Below are 21899 nucleotides of genomic sequence, written 5' to 3'. Positions count from 1 at the left end.
CCAACACTGCAATGCTCTAGCTAGATGCTTAGTCATTTTTGTGATCATATTAACGAGAGTATTTTTCTTGAAAACTGCTGTATTTGGGAATAACAGGAGATAAAGATTGTTTCTCTCCTTTCCCCCTCCTTTATACAGTTGACTTTATACATTGCAGTCACTGTGCATTTACCAGCCGTATTTTCAGAACAAGTGAGGAAGTTTATTTCAGTTATTTCTCTTATAGAAAAGTAGTAGTTTAAACCTAGGAAGTGTTCCCTGTTCACATTGTTCAGCTGTGCTGAACAGGATATCTTGATATTACAGCTGCTTTGCTAAAAATATTTGGCTCAAGCTTGTAAAATCATCAAAACATTTTTTTTTTTCTGAAACCGCCTTAGTTTTTTTTTTTGTCCTTGATAATGTGTCAGTGCATTCCCGTCTTGTGCACACAAATATCTTTAAAGCTTTATTAATTCATTAAAAATAGCTAACGTGTTCAAGGAGGAGTGTCTTAAAATTATGAGGGAAAACATCTTATTCATTTTTTTCATTACTTTATGAGACACAAGCAGCTGGTACGATGATGGAGTTTTCCTAATATATTTAAACCAAGGTCCAGGGCAAGACCTTGTGTCATTTGGGATGTCTAAAGGCTAAGTAGAAATACATTAGGTATCTTTTTTTAGTAGCTAAATTAATTAAGTGTAAGGTCATGTGAAGCAAAGGGAGTGGAAGGTGATGTTTCCACAAAGGAGCAACATAATTTTCCAGAAATTTTGTGTCCACAAACTTGAAACACTTTTCTGTTTTGAGGGTTCAGATTCATTCACCTCCCTAAAATCAAACAGTCATCATATTCAATCTAAGTGAAATGTCTTTTGAAAGTGATTCCCTTCCTTGAGTTGCACAGGGACCTCAGATGACCAGACTCCTCGGTTGAATTCCTAGAGTTACGTGGGCTGAATGCTGGCCAAAGAGCATTCAGCCCCCAGCAAATCCTTGAATCTATTTTGCATTTCTGCAGTCAGTATATGAGTTGTTCTTCCCTGGTGAGTTTTTTTCCATAAGGAGCAATAATGATTGCTCTCTGCAGGGAGAAGGAGGCTCTGTAGCCCATTGTGAGTTACTGTGCACATTATAAATTTCTGCTTCTTTGAACCTACTGCCCCCGAGTGCCCACATCTACCCCCAGTTGCAATCATTAAAACAGAAATACCCATCACTACTGCCAGGGACAATGTGTATGTCATCAGTTTGGTCTTTTCTTGTCAGTGGTGCTGGGCTTCAGCATGAGGAAACACGTTCATCTGTGAACAGTAGCAGGCATGGGTAGTGTTTCTCCAGTTTGTCGGTTATTTGTCCTTTATTTTTCTGTCCGCGTTTTGAGTTCATAATTTTGATGAAGGTATTATTTAATTCCTCCATTTTTAAGCCTTTTACCGTGGACAGATACATATAGGCTTTTATTTAATCACTCCCAGAGTGCTTTAAGCAAGCTGTTTTTCTTTGAAGGAAAAAGCGACTAAGCCTGGGAAGTTCTCTGTTCTTCCTCATCTCCTCCTGGTATTTAAAAATAGACTTTACAAATGGTCTCATGATACTTTGATAAGCCTTTGAAGTTATTACCTACTAAGGGTTGGCTTTTTCTGAGTGCTGGGCATTGAATTACTGACTGCTGTTATCAACAAATGAGAAAGGACTCACAAACCCAACAGATCCTGGCCTATGATTTTTGCAGAAAGAGCTGAGTTTAATGGATAAATTGTGTTGCCAGGGAGATTTTGGATTCTGTTCCCCTCCCTGTCACCAGTTTGCTGTGTGATTTGTGGTGGCGTTTTCAGCTATGCCAGTCAATGAGATCAAAACCCTTGAAGTCAGACTCCACCCAAATCATGAGCTTGGCTCCCAGATCCATGAGCTTTCAAAAGGGACCATATCATATTTTTTTCTTTAGTTTATCTTTCATTTCTGGAATTTCCTTTCATTCCCTCATGCATTCCCAATGTGTGCCTAGCAATCAATGTTTTCCATCTCGTTTGAAAGGCAAGGAAGGGCAGCTTTGAACCTGTAGTGCTGCTGAAGGTCTCATCTGTTCTAACAATTCTATTTTTGATTTCCAAATGATTCTTATTTCTTTTAGGCACCACATTTTTCTTCTGTCCCCAGTGAATTCTACATTTCTTAGTCTCTGAGACCTCTGTGTGTTATTGTGAAACAACACCAACTGGAAGCCCTTTCTTGCAAGACTTAGTGAACTAATGTTTTATATTCACAAACTAATGTTTTATATTCACGAACTAATGTTTTATAATCACCTTGAAGCAAGTCAGGTGAAGCATGATTCAGACTCAACAAAGTATAAGCCAAAGTAAAACCAGAGCACATAAGATTAGAATGAAACCTCCTATCTGACTCTTCTGCCCCTCAATTCAGTGGTCAATCTGTTTTTCTGCAAATTTTAGGTTTGTTGTGCACTGCTTGTAAACTTGGGCAACTCTGCTATGAAGATTATGATTATGATGGTAATAAAGCAAAGGGAAATTTGGTGTCATATTCTTTTCCAGCATTTGCTTATTTTTAGGAAGACTAAAGTTAAAAGGTCTTGGCACAGGTTTAATAAGCCAAAGCCAAATCAACAAATATAGTTTCACAGTAGTTACTCTATGCAATACTATGGTGCCTGGTTTTCCATGGAAACACTGTCATTTTTTTTGCCATGAAATTTGCAGAACAGAGCTAACTACCTAATTAATGAGAATGCAAAACTAGCCTACCCACACCCTAGGCATCTGAGAAAAGGCATCATTTCCTGCTTGTTTTTGTACCTTACCACTCTTTAATCATACTGTTTGTTGGGTTCTTGACAAAACCAGGTATACAGCACATACATAATTTTAAGTAGAAGTGCAAGCAAACTGTACCCTCAGATCCAAATGTCTCTGGGGACTATTTGAATATAAATCTGAATCTAGAGAAAAGCTCATTTAGAGCAACAAAGACGATTAAGGGACTGGAGCATCTACCTAATGAGGAAGGACTAAGTGAGCTGGGCCTGTTCAGCCTGGAGAAGACTGAGAGGAGATCCGATCAACATGTACAAGTACCTGAGAATGTAGGGAGGATGGGGCCAAACTCTTCTCAGTGGTGGCCGGTGATGGGACAGGGGTCATGGGTACAAGTTGAAACACAGGAAGTTCCACATCCATGTGAGGAAGAACTTCTTTCTGTGAGGGTGGCAGAGGAACAGGCTGCCCAGAGAGGTTGTGGAGTCTCCTTCTCTGGAGATCTTCCAAACCCACCTGGATGCCGCCCTGTGCCACGTGCTCTAGTGTCCCTGCTAGAGCAGGGGGGTTGGACTAGATGATCTCTAGAGGACCCTTCCAACCTCAACCATTCTGTGATTCTGTGATTCCTTATGTAGGCCTAAACTTTACAGTGGGATATCTCTGAAATGTTTTTGCTAAACATTTTATATGAAAGGCCTGAGTTTGCAGCACAAGACACATCTCAAAATGCTTCTAGTTGTGCTGTGGATGTTTCACAGAGCTCCAATGGTTAGAAGTTATTTCTTCTTTAGGACTTAGAAATGCTACCTCACAGCTTCAATATCAAGAAGACAAAATTTATGATAGCAGAGCAACAAAATATTTTTCTCCAAAAGAAAATAACATTTATTTGCTTGTTCTTTTATCAGCCATTTTTAGACAAGCGCTATGTGCATAAAATAAAATTATGCAACCCATATGGGTCAACAAAAGAAGGTTGGTTGCTTCACCAGGACTGTAAGAATCTTCTGAAAACAATAGTACCACAAATTAAAATGAAAATCTATCAAAACCATTATCATCTTGAAAGCTTTTGCCACAAGCATAATTATTGTACAAGGATGTTGTCCTTGGACACAGATTTGGCTCAGTTTAGCCAGGGTTATTTGTATCCCTCCATGGCTCAAAGTCAGAATTTGCAAAGACCATAAATTTTTACAGGAGAAAAACAGAGTGTTTCCTCAATGCTAACACCAGCATTTTTTTTATTGTTTTGTGGTGGTTTATAGGCAACTCATTATGTACAAGAGATAGGAACAGACTGAATGTTGTACCTGAAATTTACCTTGAACTTTGGAAGAGATTAGGTTCAGATTTCCATCTAGATTTGTCTATCTGTCAGTTGTGAGGCTGTTTTTTTTATGGATGTGAACAGGGAGTCCTAGTTCAAATACAGTTGAATATTAGGATGGCTTGGATTTACATTTAGTTTTGAATGTCCTCATTTTGCACTTGTCTCAGTAGAACAGAGAAGGGGATATCAACAGAACTGTTAAAAGTTGTAGTTTATAGACCCAAATGGAGCAGAAAGCCTGTTTTCTACCATATCCATTAAGCAAGCAGTTTTCCAGGGATGAGAGATATTGAACGCATATACATTGAAAGCTCCTGAATGTAGTTAAAAATAAGCTAGAAAGACATTTTCTTTAGCCAGAACTGGCCTTATGGGAGGTACTTTGTTTTTTTCTTAATAAACTGATGATGAGAGCTAAGTCCTGGAGTAATTCCATTCTTTTGTTGATGATAAACTATATCAAATAATAGGTTCTGTAGGTTATTTTTGAACTAGGCATTTTTATTTCAACATCCGCTTTTCATTCTTGAGATACAAGTAACCAGCTTATGTCTACTCTGCTTTTTTTCTCTCTCTTTCTGTCCTTCAGGCTGGAATAGATGGAGAAAGCATTGGGAATTGTCCATTTTCCCAGCGGCTCTTCATGATCCTCTGGCTCAAAGGAGTTGTGTTCAATGTCACCACTGTTGACCTGAAAAGGTATAAATTGTTCAGTTTACTTGAAAATAGTTATATGATCTGGTGTTTGTCCTGTAGAAAGCCCCCACCGAGTTCACTGAGCTTTGTATCTGGCTCAGAAAGTCTGTGGTGCACAAGAAAATATTCAGGATTCAGGTTTAGGGTTTGGATTTTTTTTTCACTTGTGGAATGTTTTGATATTAAATAGGATTCTCGTGTTTTTTTCAAACTATTCTGACCACAGACGACTGAAGAAAGAGAAGGACAAACAATGGATTTTTGTAAAACTATAAATATCTGTGTGACTACATGATTATAAAGATTAGTGATTTCATGACTTTTTTTTTCTCTGCAGAAAGCCAGCTGATCTACACAATCTGGCTCCTGGGACCCACCCACCGTTCTTGACTTTTAATGGAGAAGTCAAGACAGACGTTAACAAGATTGAGGAATTCTTGGAAGAGACTCTTGCACCTCCAAAGTAAGAACTTGGGATTTTTCTTTTCAGTAAATATTCCGTTTCCTAGGAATGAATGATGTCCTAGAAGGAGTTCTCAAAAAGCAGTCCCTCCCACAATCTTTACTTACAGGAGTAATATTTAGGTATGAAACTTGCTGGCTCCAGTGAGATGACTTCCTTGTGTGAAAGTTGCTTGGATGACTAATAACTGCAGACTTTTGTCTCTGTACACATTCCGGGATAACCTTGTATACAAAACTAAGGAGATCAATACTAGGAATTTTTCATATGGTTCTGGTGCACTTTTTGTAAGCAAAAAGTGCTAAAAATAACTTGGATTGAATGCAGAGAATTGCAACACAAAAGTATGCCAGGAAAAGTGTTTTACAGTGAAAAACCTAAGGTTTCTGAACGCATGGATTATCAAAAATGTTGTGAGGGGAAATGATTACAAAGTGAAGGAACTCAGCAGGCAGAAAAGTGATTGCTATTCTAGTCAAGAAATGACAAGAGCCCATGTTTGGGAGTTGTAACCAAACTAATTCAGATTGGATATAAGGCACAGATTTTTCACTATGATGATTAGCCATTGGAACAAAGTACCAGGGAAAGTGTCAAATTCACCAAATATACCTAAGTTAGTCAAAGATTTTGGACATTGTAGAAGGATGAGGGGAAAAAAATGACTTGTGTTTTGGACCTTAAAAATTTGTGAATCAATGAAAACTGCCTAGGTGCCGTACAGTGTTTTACCTCCAACTGAATCAGCAGCTATTGGCCAGTCCTGAGGCAGGAGATCAGATATTTAAGTTTGATATACCCTGATCCAAGACCCACTGAAATCAGTAGGAGCGATTGGTTTGCGTTGGTCTTTCAAATCTTTATATTCCTTTGAACCAGATGTCTTTAAAAAGCAACAGTTCAGAGATTAAAACGTATTACCACCCTGGTAATAGTAACACTCCTGTTTGTTACTACATTCTGGAATACATTTTCGATATAGGGAATTAGGCACAACTGCCATTCATAATAGAAAGAGTTGGCTGCCAACCTACCCTGCACCTTTATTGGAAATATATGTTTCCTTCTGATTTAAGGCCACTGTATCCTGGATCATGGCCACATAAAGCACCAGTGCAATTACCTTTTTCATAAAACCATCAGTGTGTAACTGTCCAAATGCTTTCCTTGCTAGACAAAGATATTATTAAGAGGGTCTTGCCAAGCTGTTTTTTTGAGATGTATGACAATGTTAGTTGCAGTTTGTTGCGCAGGATTTTTTTTTCTTTCTTCTTGTAAATTGTATTTGTAATCACCATTACACTGCTGGTAAAAATAAGATGTTACTTTCTACACTTTCCTCTCTTTATAGGTATCCCAAGCTGGCTGCCAAGCACCGGGAATCAAACACTGCTGGAATAGATATCTTCTCCAAATTTTCTGCATATATAAAAAATACCAAGCAGCAGGATAATGCTGGTAAGTAGGATCATTACAAAATGTGCCAGGGTGTTTGTGTGCTTAGAAGTTGAACAATTTTGCCATTCTACAGTCATTTTATTGTAAACTGTATTCAAATGACATCAGTCACTGCTGCTGATCAGCTTGGCATGGTGAGTTCAGTGGGCTTAATTCACATGTCCGTAGTCTAATTAACTACATCTACACTAGTAAATAAAACAGCCCACAGGCTATTCAGTAGTACTTTTACCATCTGTCAGGACATGACTCCTGTTCATGCAGCTAAACATCCTCACCAAAACAGGGTCTCAAACTGCCTACTAGAAATGGGTAATTGACCAAGCTGCCTCCTGTACTCAGTCCAGGCAGGAACTGTTTAGAGGAGTGCTAGTTGACCAGACCCAAAAATGTGCTAAATGAAATAAGTGATTACTTTTTGCTTTAACAACTGTAATTGCACTCTGTAAGCTCCTGACTTTCTTCTGTGTTTTTTTTTTGTCAAAACAACAACACTTCTAGAATCTGCATGTTTGCAGTCATATACTACCTTCTTAATGAAATTGCTTTTCTTATATTCTTTTCTTTTCTCCACATATGCCTAAGAGAGGTAAAACTTCTGCTAGTTTAATCCACTATTGCTTCATGAAAGCTAATGGGTTAACACGGTCATATTTCTTGAGATATCTAGTAGAATATTTACAGCTGTTAACTGATGTACCTCTTACCTTCTATTGCTAGTTTTCACAGGCGAGACATAAGATATGTTAAATAGCATACATTCACATTGGTTATTTTAGAGAAATTGAATGTTGCTCATGGCTATGTTCTGCATTGCCCATACACAGCAGCTCTCAGCACTCGTAAATACCAAAATTAGAAATGAAGAATAATTAAAATGTGTAATTCTCGTGAGTTTATATATAAATCATGATATATTGCCTCCTGTCTACAGTTGACTCAATTCTAAGGATAACGAGGAAAGTCACATCAGTGACTGGGGCATTAGTTGCACATGATCAGAATAGAAAAGCACTCATTAAAAACACCTAAGCAGAGCAGCCACCTCAGAGTGTTATATCAAATATAATGTTGTGTTAATTTCTTTTGGTTTAGGATAGGTCAGCATTGAATCCCAAGTCACCTAAATCACCAGGCATCAGATTGTTTATATTACATTTCCTTAATTTGAAGGTCAAGGGAGTAAATTTGTTAATGTGCAGGAAATCAGGCTATGAATTTATAACACCAGCCTATCTGCAGCTGTGAGATCACAGAATCTCAGAACGGCTGAGGTTGGAAGGGACCTCTAGAGATCATCTAATCCAACCCCCCTGCTCCAGCAGGAACACCCAGAGCACGTGGCACAGGGTGGCATCCAGGTGGGTTTGGAAGATCTCCAGAGAAGGAGACTCCACAACCTCTCTGGGCAGCCTGTTCCAGTGCTCTGTCACCCTCACAGTAAAGAGGTTCTTCCTCATAAAAGAGTGGGTTGAATGAACTATACGCGACCATTCTTCATAGCATACTGGTTTAGCCGAGATCATGAGGTCTAAGTAACATGAGCTCTCCTTATAGCCTGTGGCTATTCAATTTTGCTCCAAAAGTGGATTAAGTGATTGAGATTATTAATGAGATTTATGCTCTTTGAGGATGCTGGAATAAATGAGAAATTTAGAATAAATGAGAAATTAAAAAGCTGGTGTCTCACCTAGTGGAGCTGATGTCTAGTCATGCAACAGTTTGAAACTTCAAGTGATACCATCTTAAGAAGGCTGTTTCCTTGTAATGTTTCATGTCCTCAGAGAGGGGGTGAGAAGCCACTGATAATGGAGACTGTAGCTTAAAAGAATCTCGGTGTTATTATTATTTTTTCCAAAAGTGGAAAAAATGTTCCTGAAGAAAACATTATTTATAATTTCTTGATCTGGTGTCCATCTCACTTCTTGCATGTAAAATGAACACAATGAGACACATGTACATTTGTTTCTAAGATTGCAATACCCTCTGCTGGCAAATATGTGAATATATAAAGTAATATACTTTACAGTCAAAGCTGAAACATCCCATTAACAAAAAAAGGTTTCCTTTTATCAAAACAGTTTTCTGTTACAAAAGCAGCACTGTCAAAAGAGAAGTGTTTCATAGTAACCTATCGATTTTGACTTTTTTTATGGAAAAATCTATATTTTTCCTGGATGAGTTAAAATACTTAGAAGTAAAATGCTCTAGCTTTACAGAGAAAAACAGTGCTTTCTTTTTTTCTGGATTCAGGCAGTACTTCATTAGCCACATGCCATTATGTTTTATGCCTGGCACAGGAGCAGGTGATAACCTTCTTGTGCAAGTCTGTATGGCAATATGCTATTGATCATGATTCATTTACTCACCAAAGGTATTTGGCATCTCGCCTGTCCTTCTTTAATGGTTCCCTGAATTTCTGATTCTTTTTTTCCATCTTTGTTTTGCTAACTTTTCTGTCTTATAATATAAAAACTTTGAAAGGTTTGGAACAGGCCAGCGAGGGCTGTAAGCCCAGAAGCAAACATACTCATACCATATCAAAGTCCCACTACTTTTAAGCTTCTTGAAAGGGAAGGAATTGATTCCAGATTCTCAGGATGTGGCAAGCTGTGTTTAAAGAAAGTGTGTGCGTTTATTATTTCAAGTCAGTTCAATTACAACAGGCTTGATTCCTTCCACCCCCCATGTCACTTGATAATTTTATGACAGGCTTCTCTAAGGAGTGGTCTTCTCATCACAGGAATAGTTCTCTGTCTTGCTCAGAGAGCACAGCTACACCAGTCAGTCCTCCAACCATTAGCGCTAGGCTGCACAGCTGCACTGGAAATGAGGAGTGTTAATTCCCTTCAAGAACAGGAGTCCTCTGAAGAACTCACTGATAGTAGTCTTAAAAATTGATTGCCTGGGTGCTCCTGCTCAGGTTTAAATTGCTTAAGTTTTCATAATTAATTTGAAAGGCCTTGGTTGAATGATTTTTTTTGTATACATATCTAGAAGGAGACCTGTTCAGAACACAGGAAAGGAAATCAGGATCTTGTCAGAGTTCCTCTTGTTGATATTGAGCAAATCACTCAGGCTCTGTGCAGTAACAAGGGCATTAACAATTTATCTGTTCATTCAAGAAGCATGAAATTTAATTAAGTGGAATACTGTGTGCATAGTCTGCATTATGATTGTTATTTTTTCTCGCGTGCCTATATACTGTGAATGAAGGGGACAACCTATAGTAACCAGCTATTAACAGTTACTCCTAAAATTGTGAGTTCTTTGGCTCCTAGAATGAGCCCTTTGATTATATTTATGAGTTTAAAAAGTTGTTCTTGAATTGAGTTCTTAGGGGGCACTAGCTCCAGTGTGGGTGGGCGCATTCATTAGTGGTACGGAAGGATATTTTACTGTACTGCTCTTCAGAAGGCTCTGAGCTGGGAGACCACCAACATGATTTCATTCATTGGAATTTCCAGCCGTCTGACCAGAGGATTCCACTTGTCTGGTTTGGATTTACATCAAGGAGCCAAAAATAAAAGAACATGTAAATCATTAATTTACATGTGATTAAATACCATTCACCTCCATCAGTAGCTGTATCATACTTTGTGGTTAAACATGTGAGGTGGGAAATACCTCTCTTTATGTGCTATGTGTGCAGTTATATAACAGATATGCACACACAGATACAGGCCTTGAATCTTAAGCTGACCTACATCAGTTTTATGCTACTTTAACTTCACTGAGTTTTATGGAGCTCTTCCGGCAGAGAGAGACAGACCCAGGGTATCAGCACGTGCACAGACTGGGCATTGTGCTCCGATCCTTTCTAGAAGCCATCACATACCTCTTCAAATAAGCAGAAAAAAAAACAACAAAAACTTCAAAAAATGTATTAGAATAATAGTCACTGTGGTGCAGATCGTTCCTAGATCTGATCTTAGGTTTCCTGATGCTGTGGGTCAGCCTGTGTCATCCTGGTGAGCATGATCTAGTCTGCTCTACAGAAGCCAGAGGGACGTAGATGGTGGTGGGCGGTGAGAAACCTTATGAAATCCAACAAGGCCAAGTGCAAGGTCCTGCACCTGGGGAGGAATAACCCCAGACACCAGTACAGGCTGGGGACCGACCTTGTGGAGAGCAGCTCTGCAGAGAAAGACCTGGGTGTCATGGTGGACGACAAGCTGACCATGTGGCAGCAGTGTGTCCTCGTGGCCAAGAAGGCCAATGGGATCCTGGGGTGCATTAAGAAAAGCGTCTCCAGCAGGTCGAGGGAGGTGATCCTGCCCCTCTACTCAGCCCTGGTGAGGCCACATCTGGAGTATTGTGTCCAGTTCTGGGCTCCACAGTACCAGAGGGATGTGGAGCTGCTGGAGAGAGTCCAGCGCAGGGCCACAAGGATGATCAGGGGCCTGGAACATCTGCCCTATGAGGAGAGGCTGAGGGAGCTGGGCCTGTTCAGCCTGGAGAAGAGAAGGCTGAGAGGGGACCTGAGCAGTGTCTAGAAGTACCTCAAGGGAGGTAGTGAGGAGGATGGAGCTGGCCTTGTTTCATTTGTGACCACTGACAGAACTAGAGGAAATGGCCACAAACTGAAACACCCAAAGTTCCGCATGAACTTAGGGAAAAAATTCTTACCAGTGAGGGTGACAGAGCCCTGGAACAGGCTGCCCAGAGAGGTTGTGGAGTCTCCTGCTCTGGAGATCTTCAAAACCCGCTTGGACGCAGTCCTGTGCCACGTGCTCTAGGTGACCCTGCGTGTGCAGGGGGTTGGACTAGATGATCTCTAGAGGTCCCTTCCAACCTTAATGGTTCTATGATTCTATGATTTTCTCTGTCATGCAACAAAGGAAGACTAGAAATAGATTTAAATTCATTTTAGATAGAAGAACTTTATGATGAGCTTGCTAGCTACAGATGGTTTGAGGATGATAGATCTTCAACTGCAGCATTTTGAAGCACAAGAGAGTACATTTTAAATAAGTTTTATGGCTCCATCCGAGCTGAATACAGTGGGGTTCACAGTAACTAAAGTGCCTGGCAGCCTTACAAAACCAGACATAATATAAAAAATACCCACTCTTTAAAGCATACGTAAAATAGCTTTTCTGCAACATTTGTGGCCCATAAAATACCAAATACATGTTGGTGAGTGTGATATAAAGTTTTATTGCCATTCATTTGGGATGACCCATATAACTCTGTCATGATATGTTAATAAAACTGTTCTCCACTCTGTCTCTTTATAAAAACACATACATAAAACCCCTTGAAATAGTACTGATAGCTATGTGCTAACTTGTTAAGTAAAGCGATGTTTCATTTATCATCTATCCTGGATCACTTTATCTGCTTTAAGCCCCCAGCCAAAGTCTGATTCTGAAATAATCAGAAACTTCAGTTTACAAAATAATTTTACTTGAGAATAATTTTTGAAAAACTTTTCTCAAAATTATGGTGACAAGAGACCTAGGACAGTCAATATTCTGTCTGGTACCAGTAACAGGTTTAAGGACTAATATTTTCTGACCTGCCAAATCTTAAGAACTAAATTTATGCCATCAGAAGGAGGAGGTTTTCGGTTTTCTAAAATGATAACAAACCATAATCTTAGCCTTGAAAATATGTACATTACTAGGGAAAGTTTCTGAAAGTCATATCATTTAGAGTTTTTCCTCCCTCTGAAACCTTTTAGCTTTAAATTACTAAGAAAAGTATGTAGCTCTCCTGGTGGAAATAGGTGAAAAATACTACTTAAGAATGAAACAAAAACAGAAGTGAGACTCCCTGCAAATCCAGATATGCTAGGACTGTAAGCTTTCGAAGCAGCGATCTCTGCATATTCCCCATGTAGAGCAACAGAGTCCAGGTTCTAATTAGCACTCTTAGATGCAGCCACTCTGGGAACAGTAAATATTTAGTACTTATGTATTAGCAGACATAATTTTCTAACAAATTTAAGTATTCATTTTTTCATAGCTTTGAAACCATTACATGCCATGGAGAGAGCGAATGAAAGAATATGTGTATGTTTGTGTGTGTGTATGTGTAGACATGAGAGAGAGTATGCAGAATATATATCTCGAAGTCAGTGAGGTTCACGATAGGCTTTAATTAAGGCATATTTGCAGACTCAGGGCCTATATGCACAGTCTAAGCCTAGACTGAAATACATACAATAGGAACAGGAGTTGGCAGATGCCTTTTTTTAAGAAGGAATTATTTCCCCTGTGTTTTTGAATATTCCTCCAAGTGCTGCTGGCTGAACTGGGATGCTTTGTTCTGCGTCCCAGCCAAGCTCCCTTGCTTGCACACAGGAGCAGTAGCACAGCTGGAAATGGATTAGAGCAATCTGGCGGCAGCAGTCCTGGGAGGAATTAAACGCCTTGCTGCTGGAATGGGAGGCCCAAATTACATTATTATTTAGAATTCAGTTTTAACTTCATTGCTCTGCTGTTTGCACTGGTGCGTAACTCCACTTATTTCAATATTCTTGGTGCATCTTAAATGTATTCCCCACAGCAAGGATTTAGATGAAGTTATGCCCTTGTTCAGTAACATGTCCAAATCTTACATGAGCAAATGTCTAAACACCCAAATAGCCTTTTTTTTTTTTTCCTCTCCCTAAGAGAATTATTCACAAGCTTATATTTAGCAGTTGTAGAAGATATCACATGATAGAGAACCCAGTGACTAGCTCCTGAAGTCAGTTTCCAAAACTTTTAGTGACTTCAAAGGGAAAAGGATTGGCCCAGAATCCTTTTTTTTTTTTCCCAAAACATATTTTTTGTTTTATGCATGCAAATGTTCTTCATAAAATAACCGGGAAAAGAATGAAACATAACTGAAAATCAATGTTGCTAATTTCCTTGTTAGACCAGATCTTAAATATTTGCCCTTTATCTTAAAAGTAGTGCTGGTAATGAGGTGATTAAATGATACCAGGAGGTGTACTTCCTTTCTAAATATCTAGATTCTTCAGACTGCAGAAAAAGCTTCATAATTTCTCAGTGTCTGAAGCTTGAGGAGACTTTGGATTATTTAGATTATTTATCTCCTTCATATGAAAGCCAAATCAATTTTGCATGTTTAGCACATATATTTTAGTATTTTAGTCCTTTGAAATACTATGCCTGTAAATAAAATAATAAATACTCATAGCCTCAGCTATAAGGTGTTCTGTGTCACAGGCAGAGGTCGGAGAAACCAGTTGTCTCTTGTGCACAATGTCCTCTTCAGAGGAAGATTTTATTGGATGTGAAATACCCAGGTGATGGTAATAGTTGGTCCACATTCTGCTTTGAAGAGAAAAGTGAATCCCTGCTGATTCAGACAGCCAGATCTGAAAGATAATTCTTTCCTGGGCCTTAATCTGGAACCAGGTTGACCCTGAATCTACTTACCAAAACTTTCTGCACCACTGCAAAGCACTGATCCACCCAACACTAAGTCCAGCTGTTCTCATTTCTGGCAGATGAACCCCAGAAAACATCTGGTTAATTGTATATTGTGAGGAAAGGTTTGGTTGTCTTTGCAAATATCTCCAGCCTTGAAACAGGAGATTTAATTATGGTAGTTAGCTAGGAACAAATAGACATTGAAGGCAATAGAGACAATCCACTTCTGTCCTTTTCCAAGACATAAAAGATGACATTAGAGATTCATAAGTGCCTTCATCACCTGCTTGTGTGACCCCTTCATTCCAGAAGTAGCATTTCTCCAGAACTGCATCAAGGTTGCTGTGTCTTAATCTCCTCATAAACACTCCAGGAAGTCAATCTACCTTCTCCCCATCCTTGTTTGTAGCTTAAATTCTTCATTGTTTTAATAATAAGGAAATAGATCGATTTTAAACTTGAATTTGCCCCACTTCCAACTGTTAGACCTTTTCATGCCCTGTCTGCAAGGCTGAAGGGCTCCCTTCTCCCTTCTCAGCTATTTTATCCATGGGTGAGTAGCTGACACATCAGCCTCTTAACCTCTGAGAAGCTGAATAAATAGACTCTTCAAACGTGATATTTTGAGGCTTGTTTTCCAGTCATTGAGCGCTACTGTTGTTCTCCTTTGGCCTCTCTCTGGAATTTCCAAAGCCCTCTTTACCTGGGACGACAGAACTGGGGAGAATGTTTTTTATATTAGTTGCAACAGGACAGTTGGGGAATGACCTTTCTACTAATACTTGAAGCTTTCTATATGTCCAAACATGATTATATCTCTTTTTGCTACTTCTTCTCACAGAGATCTTTATTTGAGGCTTAATCATGATGATCATGATTATGTCATTTTGTGGGGCTTGAAACAAAAATCTCAAAAGCAGAAAGGAAATGGGAAAGGACATATTGGGAAACTTGATTCATTTGACAGTTTCATCACCTTATTCATTTTGCATTTCCCTGTCCATTTTTGAATCCTGGAAACATTAGGATAAAAAAATAGGTCTGAAATTTGCTACTAGATTGAGAGTTTGGGGAACTCAGTAAACTTTAAAATTTCATCCTCTAATTCTGTTGGCTATGATATCTAAATGTATATATATGCTTCTAATAATTATGTTATGCCATATAATACACAAATGTTGTCTTAAGGAGTGGACAGTTTATAGACCAGTATAATCGACTACACTAGAATCATCTCCCTCCATCTTGCTCCAGATCTTGAGCCACTTTGTTTAGATCCCATAGATTATACAGAGAGTGACAAGTGACACTAGAGGAAAATCAGACTTTTCCCCATCTCTCTGCTGAGTTTCCATCTCTTGTATCTTCATTGTACCGCTGTGCAAGTGAAAAAACATAGTTTAAATCTGTGAAAGGTAACTGGAATTATATTGCTGTAATAAAAATAAAATTTCTCCACTACGGATGTAGCATTGAAAGAAATTGATAGTATTAAGCATGATAAGTATGATGAATATTAAGTTCATTAACATCAACCGCTTGTTTAGAAACAGTTTTGTTTGCTTAAATGTTAGAACACAAGGGGTCCTCATAGCACTGTCACTAAAGTCCAGTTCTACTGTACCAGAAGCTGACTTCAGCCTTATTTTAAAGCAAAAACAGTCTGTAGTTAGTTTTTCTTTGTTAGTTCCAGAATCATCATGTTTGCGCTTTGCTAGTTAAACAAAACTTTGCACTCTCAACAAACATACAGCATCTTAAAAATCAGGATATTGGAGTGATAATCTTATACTATAAATATGTGGCTTTATAATGTGCAGAGATTGATTTTTCCCTTTTTTCAAGGTTCTGATGCTGCTGCTTGTCTGCATTTGGTGTAGGGACAACTGCACAAAACTGGTATCATAGGGGTCAGCATTAGACCCTCTGCAATGTGCTCTAGAAATGATACTTGTCACTGACATGCTGCTACAGAGTTCAGATGATTTGTGAAATGCAAGTTAGGTACTGTTTTTTCCTGGGGCACTTGTAGGCCAGTAATTTTACATTCAGTTGCTTCCTGCCCTCAGGGTCATTTCAACTAGCAGGAGGCTTGGAAATGAACGCTTTTAGGGGGGCATCATTCTAACACCTGCGTTTTTTTTTCCTTTAAAACAGCGTTTGAAGATGCTCCAAATGCATTCTTCACAACTTTACAAATCTTATATTTGCTTTCTGCCTTCACTGTAAAACTGATTAAGCAAAGTGGAGGAAGAAATTTGAGTTGTTAATCTAGAGACAGAAATAATTCAAAAGCAAATCTTTTTAGATGCTTGAAAAAGTGTGTTTTCTTTTTAGTGATATTATCAATGCACCTGTTGCACTAGGCGTTATTTGGGAGTAGGACAGATGTTGTCAAAGAAAAAAAAAAAAAAGCTTGTTCTTTTTGTGATTCTTATAGTTGGACTGTCATGAAGAGACAAGAACATAGAACTGATGCCCTTGGTCTTCAAATTCAGATACTTCACACAGCTTTTCAAGAGAATACTCACCTTCCTATCCCCCTCTAACCTGAAACAAATGTCCATGGCTGGTGCATTACTTCTTTTAGCAATGTTGGTAAAAATCTAGTTCTGGAAGAGGCGAAAATTGACCCTTTCTATGATTCAACATAACTGGAAAATGGTCAGCTCTCCAAAACTAATATAGTCCCTATCTCCAGAGCACCTCAAAACATGTGATGTATTCATTTCTACAATGTCTGATGTGGTTGAAGAGGGTTATTGTTCTTATTTTGCCTATAGGAAATTGAAACACAGAAAATTTTAATCTTTTTTTGTAGGGTCATGTACATATCTTGGGAAGAACAAACTTGAACTCATGTCTCCTAAATTCATGTAAACTCTTTAGTCCACAGATCATCATGCTCTAGCTGAGGAAAGGGTAGGTGGAGATTAAAGGTTTCAACTCAAGGTCTCCCCTGTGTAAAGCAGCATATTTTCTGTGACTTTTTTTAGATGGATCTGCCAAAGTATCCCAAACCTTTGGGGAGAAGCTCTGATTAAATAATCCACATTGTTAAGAGTCTGTAGATAGGCTAGGAAGGTAAAGGAAGAGAGGGTAACAAGAAAGGGCTCGTATCTCCTAAGTTTGTTAGACCCAAAGATAGAGATCAGTGAGTCACTCATCTTGTTTCCTTTTGTGATCAGTAGGGAGAGACATAAAATGCGTAAAATCTCTGAAATGCAGTTTGATTCATGTAAAATTGAGATAACTTCCTCTATAAGTGCCTAACTTCATCTCTATCTATAATGCAGCCTAGTCAAACTAGGTTGGACTAGATACTGGGTACATTTAAGTGTGACACTAGCCACATTTAGGTGGCTCAAGTTAGGCAAAGTAAATCTTATCCTTAAGTAATTTAAGAACTTAGGTCAGTAAATTTTCAATGTGTCTGCATTTCTAGGTTTGCTTTGGCCATCTAATCACTGTATTTGAGCACCGTTCCCTAGAACCTTGGCTGAACTGCTGCTAGGATTTGTTATCTATGCCTGGACCTAAACAGAACATATGTGCCAACTTTTATGCAAAAATTTTGCCTATTTTTGCTTAGTTTAGAGCAAGTCTGAGAGGCAGCCTGTAGCCAATGTTGCTAGTTTGTTTGCCTGCATCATTTACTTCTCCCATTCCAGTTGTATCTCCTCCTGAACTCTTACCAGGAGTTTGCCTTCTTCAAATCCCAGGTCTGCCTAATGTGGGGGAAGAATATGAACTCCTGTACTCTAACCAGCAAAGCTGAGTGCCTGGGGAATGACAGATGCATCTCTTTCCCTGTGGTGTACACAATGAGATATTCATTTAATTGATCATTTAATTGATTCATTAAATGAATGAAAACAGAGTGCAACTTTTTGGTTTGCTTATATGGGCATTTAGCTTTATTGTGGGAATGTGCTCAAGTCTCTGTTCCAGTGAATATTGAATTATTTATCTAGAGTGGATCATCTTTAATAGAAGAGATGATTCACCCCAGAAACTCCCTCTGGCCCAGAGGTAGGCGTCTAAATGCCTTGGATTCATGGGAGCCAAACCTCCATCCGTTGCCTCCGCATTTCCTATGGCTAGCATGATGACTATTCACTCACTGGCTGCTCAATATATCCCTGGATTCCTGCTCAGAAATGGGACTCCCACAAAGCAGAAATATGCCTGGAAATGGGATGCTGCAGTGCTCAGATATGCAATATACTTTGAGAAGCTCCTCTGAGAGTTCCTGTTTCTTTGAGAAGTTAGCACTAAGTATGTAAACAACTTAAAAAAAAAAGAGGTATTATCCTATATCACTTGGGTGAACTGTGAAATTACATTCAAAGGATAGGATTCATCTTACTTAAATTCACCTCCTTGGGAGTTAAGTGTCTAGTCTGAGCTAGTTCTTCAAGCTTCCTCTAGAATTGGGGTAGGGAGAAGGGCATGTGCAGATGAGTCACACCAGCTTAAATCAGGTGTCTCAGGCATTCGGAAGGACTTGCCCTTTGGAGATGTTTGAGCAAAAGGGGAACATACACAACTAGTTTAGACAAGTTGCCTGACTTTTAAATGGCTAAGCAGAGGAGGCACTCGGATCTCAAGGGTTGTACTGAAATCACAGAGAGGGTCACAAACTGCTCAATCTAGGAAGATGCTTGCTGTTGTCAGAACTGTTCCATGTGAGGAGGATTAATTTATTTATTGTAGGTATTTATTAAAGTTGCAGTATTCTGTTGATTCTGCTTGAAAAAATGAGCAGGATTGAGGAAAACAAAAAAGAAAAAGAGAGTGGAAGTATGAATCCTTGGTCTTTAATCAGACTGTCAAACCAGCAGAATATTATTTTCTTACCTTAAATTGCTGTTTTCTTAACTGTTTTCCCTCTCCTACCAGAAAACAGTATTGGGTCTCATATAATATCAAAACTGTGAATCTGGAAGTGATCAGGAAAGGTGGTTTGTTTTTTTAAAGGAAAAATAAATCTCAGGTTGTTTGTGCGAGACTGTGAATATTTATATACTGTTCCCTCCTTTCCCTCATTGCATATTTCACCAAGTTCATTTGCGTGTGTTATGGGATAAATCTTAGTAGAAGGCAGTGGAAGAAAGTAGTAAAAAGAAAAAGCATCGATCAGTTATCCTGGGTAGCAGCAGGAATCATTGTTCATTTGTACATAGATTATAGTTTGTTGAACTTTCCTGGGCTTGACAAATAAGAACCATGCAGTTCTGCTGAGGTCAGTTTCAGGTGGGTTCAGATGACAGCTGGGCTTTGATAACTTTGAAGTCCTGTTGTCCCTGGGAAACTGGTGGCAACCACTTGTGAAGATGGTCGCATATATTTTACAGTGGATTGAATAAAAATATTTTGTGACAAAAAAATTATCTGACAAAAATACCATGGGGTGATTGGTGAACATGATTTATAGGCAAATGCAAGTGGAATTTGTTGAATCATGTCTTGTTTTGAAAAGTAAAGATATTTTCTCTTAATCTTTTTCAAACAGGAGTTTCTTTTTCTCTTTTGGAAAGGATTTTTTAAGGATTAGTAGCATTTTAAAAGTATTTTGAAAATGATTGAATAGCTATGAATGATTTATTTAATCAACCATCTCATAACATGCTTTCTTTTAGTTGTTTTGTTTGCTTGAAAATTTTCTGCTATTTAGTTTTTAGAAATTGAACTTTTTTTTTTTGCTTTGGTTTGACTTAAATGAAGTAGTTTTTATATTCAACTTGGCCAAGGAATACATTATTCTTAATCCCTTTATTGCGCCCTCTGTGCTCTGCATCTCCTCCTGTAATAACTATCAAGTAAAATCCTCAACCTTCAAATGGACCCACTCAGGCAATTTTTCTGACAAATAAAATCTGTATTTTTAGCTATGTTAAATTTAAGTAGCCAGTCTGTCCTCAGAAGAGAGAGAGGCTCCTGTGGTGGGAAATTCACTGTTTCCTGGGCTTCTATTTTAGGATGGAATGATTCGCCTTTCAGTAGCTTCTTCAGGCCACATAGATTGGTGCTTATGTTCTTTGTCTGCTTTGTTATTCCTCCTCATCCCAGTAAGGAAGGAAATATTTGGAGTTCAAGGAAGGGGAAGAAGAGTCCTTGTCTGACCTCTGTGAATGTTGTGGGTGTGGACAGTCTGAATCAGTTTTACTTTTTCCAAACCACTTTTCTTTTACTACTTTCTAGTTACTTTCCATTTTGCTTCAGCCTTATTTGACCCGTAGAAAATAGAGATGGAAAAGACTTAGGATGTTTGAAGTTTTATGGCCAGCATTATTTCAGAGGTCAGAATAACTGATTATAGGACTCCCTTTTGGCTTTGAAAGCTGTTGGAGGAATCTTAACTGAAGATTCTGGAGTCAACAGCAGAACTTCCACTGGCTTCAACATGGCCAGAATTTCACCCTAAGTACCTGGTAACGAGGCTTTGTCATCTAGCCTTGCCCTTGACTTGCAGGATTGCTCCATGCATTATATTTTCCAATGTTTTGTTCAGTTGTGGTATAAATGTTTCAAGACACAAGGATTTTTCTTTGTCCCCTGGAAATAGTTGCACAGGCTAATAGTTTAAGGAAGTTTTTGCTTGAAGAGTTGAGTAACAGAGCCAAAGTCTGTTCTTGGTTGAACTGGAGTAAATACGGAATAGCTTGTTGACAGTGTGAAGTTACTCTTCCTTTATGTCAGTGTAACTGAGAGCAAAATTTTGCCAATTATTAACTTTTGTTACATTATTTGTAATTCTGTGCTTGTCAGGATTTGTTAATCTCATTGTTCAGCATCAAGTAACCTTTTGCTGAAAACAGAGCGTCACTGTGAATTAGGTATTATCAGCTAAATTGAACCTCACCCTGTGCATTTGACAGATGGTAATACATTCATTAAGTGTTCTGTGGTTACTTTGAGGTTGGAAAGTGTTATTTTTCTGGCTTCTAGCTCAAGATTCTTAAGTAAAGTTGTATAAAGGCACGATTTGAAAGGGAGGAAGGAAAATCACAAAGAACTCATGAGGTTTTTTAATACTAATATATTTATTTACTTTTGGTGGTATAACATAGCAGGACCATGATTGCTCTAAGTTGTCTTTGGCAGCATAAATAGTCCAGAATGGACTAGAGATGAAATTGAGAGGTGGTGCCACCACATATTTTGTACCTGCACAGGTAGACCTCAGAACCTCTTGAAATTTGAAGCTATATGAAATTCATCACTGTGGAGGCAGTACAGTGGTAGTGTCTTTGTGCTTGGTGATTTCACCATCCAGAAGGATGGTTTCTATCAGTTCAGACATCTGCAGTTGTTGCATTGGTAACCTGATGACAGGACTTCTTTTCTAGAGCTGATCACATTGCGGATGTCTCAGTTTATACTAAAGGACTGCAGGGTGGGGAAGTAATTGGAAGTAAAATTCTTAAAATCAATGTAGTGCTACTTTCTCTGGCATAGCCCCACTTGGTGTTGCAATATTAAATCCTCCACCCTGCCGCTACCAAGACAATGCAAGATTAGGAAAAAGTTCTCCGTAAAGCTGACTTCGAAGCCACCCAAACTAAGTGCAATACAAAGAAGAAGATTCCACCAACTACAGAGGAAGATCAGGGGAGTTAATTCAAACCTATACATTTAACCTTAATTACTTACTTTAGTGGAGATTAAATGCAATTTTCAGAAAAGACTCAGCTGTTATCAACAAACCCATTTAGTTGTTTAACCATGTTGCCAAGGGGATAAAGGTACCATGAAAATTAGCTGCTGGGCATCTTTTGAAATTCTTTGTG

General features: G+C 38.6%; 1 protein-coding gene across 2 annotated transcripts in view; it reads left to right on the top strand.

The window, feature by feature from the left end:
- Window positions 1-21899, top strand: part of CLIC5 (CLIC family member 5) — a 66250-nt gene that overhangs the window by 37201 nt on the left and 7150 nt on the right. For both annotated transcript variants that reach the window (XM_088520119.1, XM_088520120.1), the window contains exons 2-4: window positions 4691-4800; window positions 5135-5260; window positions 6612-6718. In XM_088520119.1, coding sequence (XP_088376245.1) covers window positions 4691-4800; window positions 5135-5260; window positions 6612-6718 — 343 coding nt within the window. The remainder of the gene's footprint in view (window positions 1-4690; window positions 4801-5134; window positions 5261-6611; window positions 6719-21899) is intronic.

This window comes from Tinamus guttatus, unplaced genomic scaffold (genome assembly GCF_059628265.1).
Source record: "Tinamus guttatus ecotype Peru unplaced genomic scaffold, ASM5962826v1 Tinamus_guttatus_pri_ptg000080l, whole genome shotgun sequence".
Classification (NCBI taxonomy): Eukaryota; Metazoa; Chordata; class Aves; order Tinamiformes; family Tinamidae; genus Tinamus; species Tinamus guttatus.
This window is presented reverse-complemented; position numbering and strand designations above follow the sequence as displayed.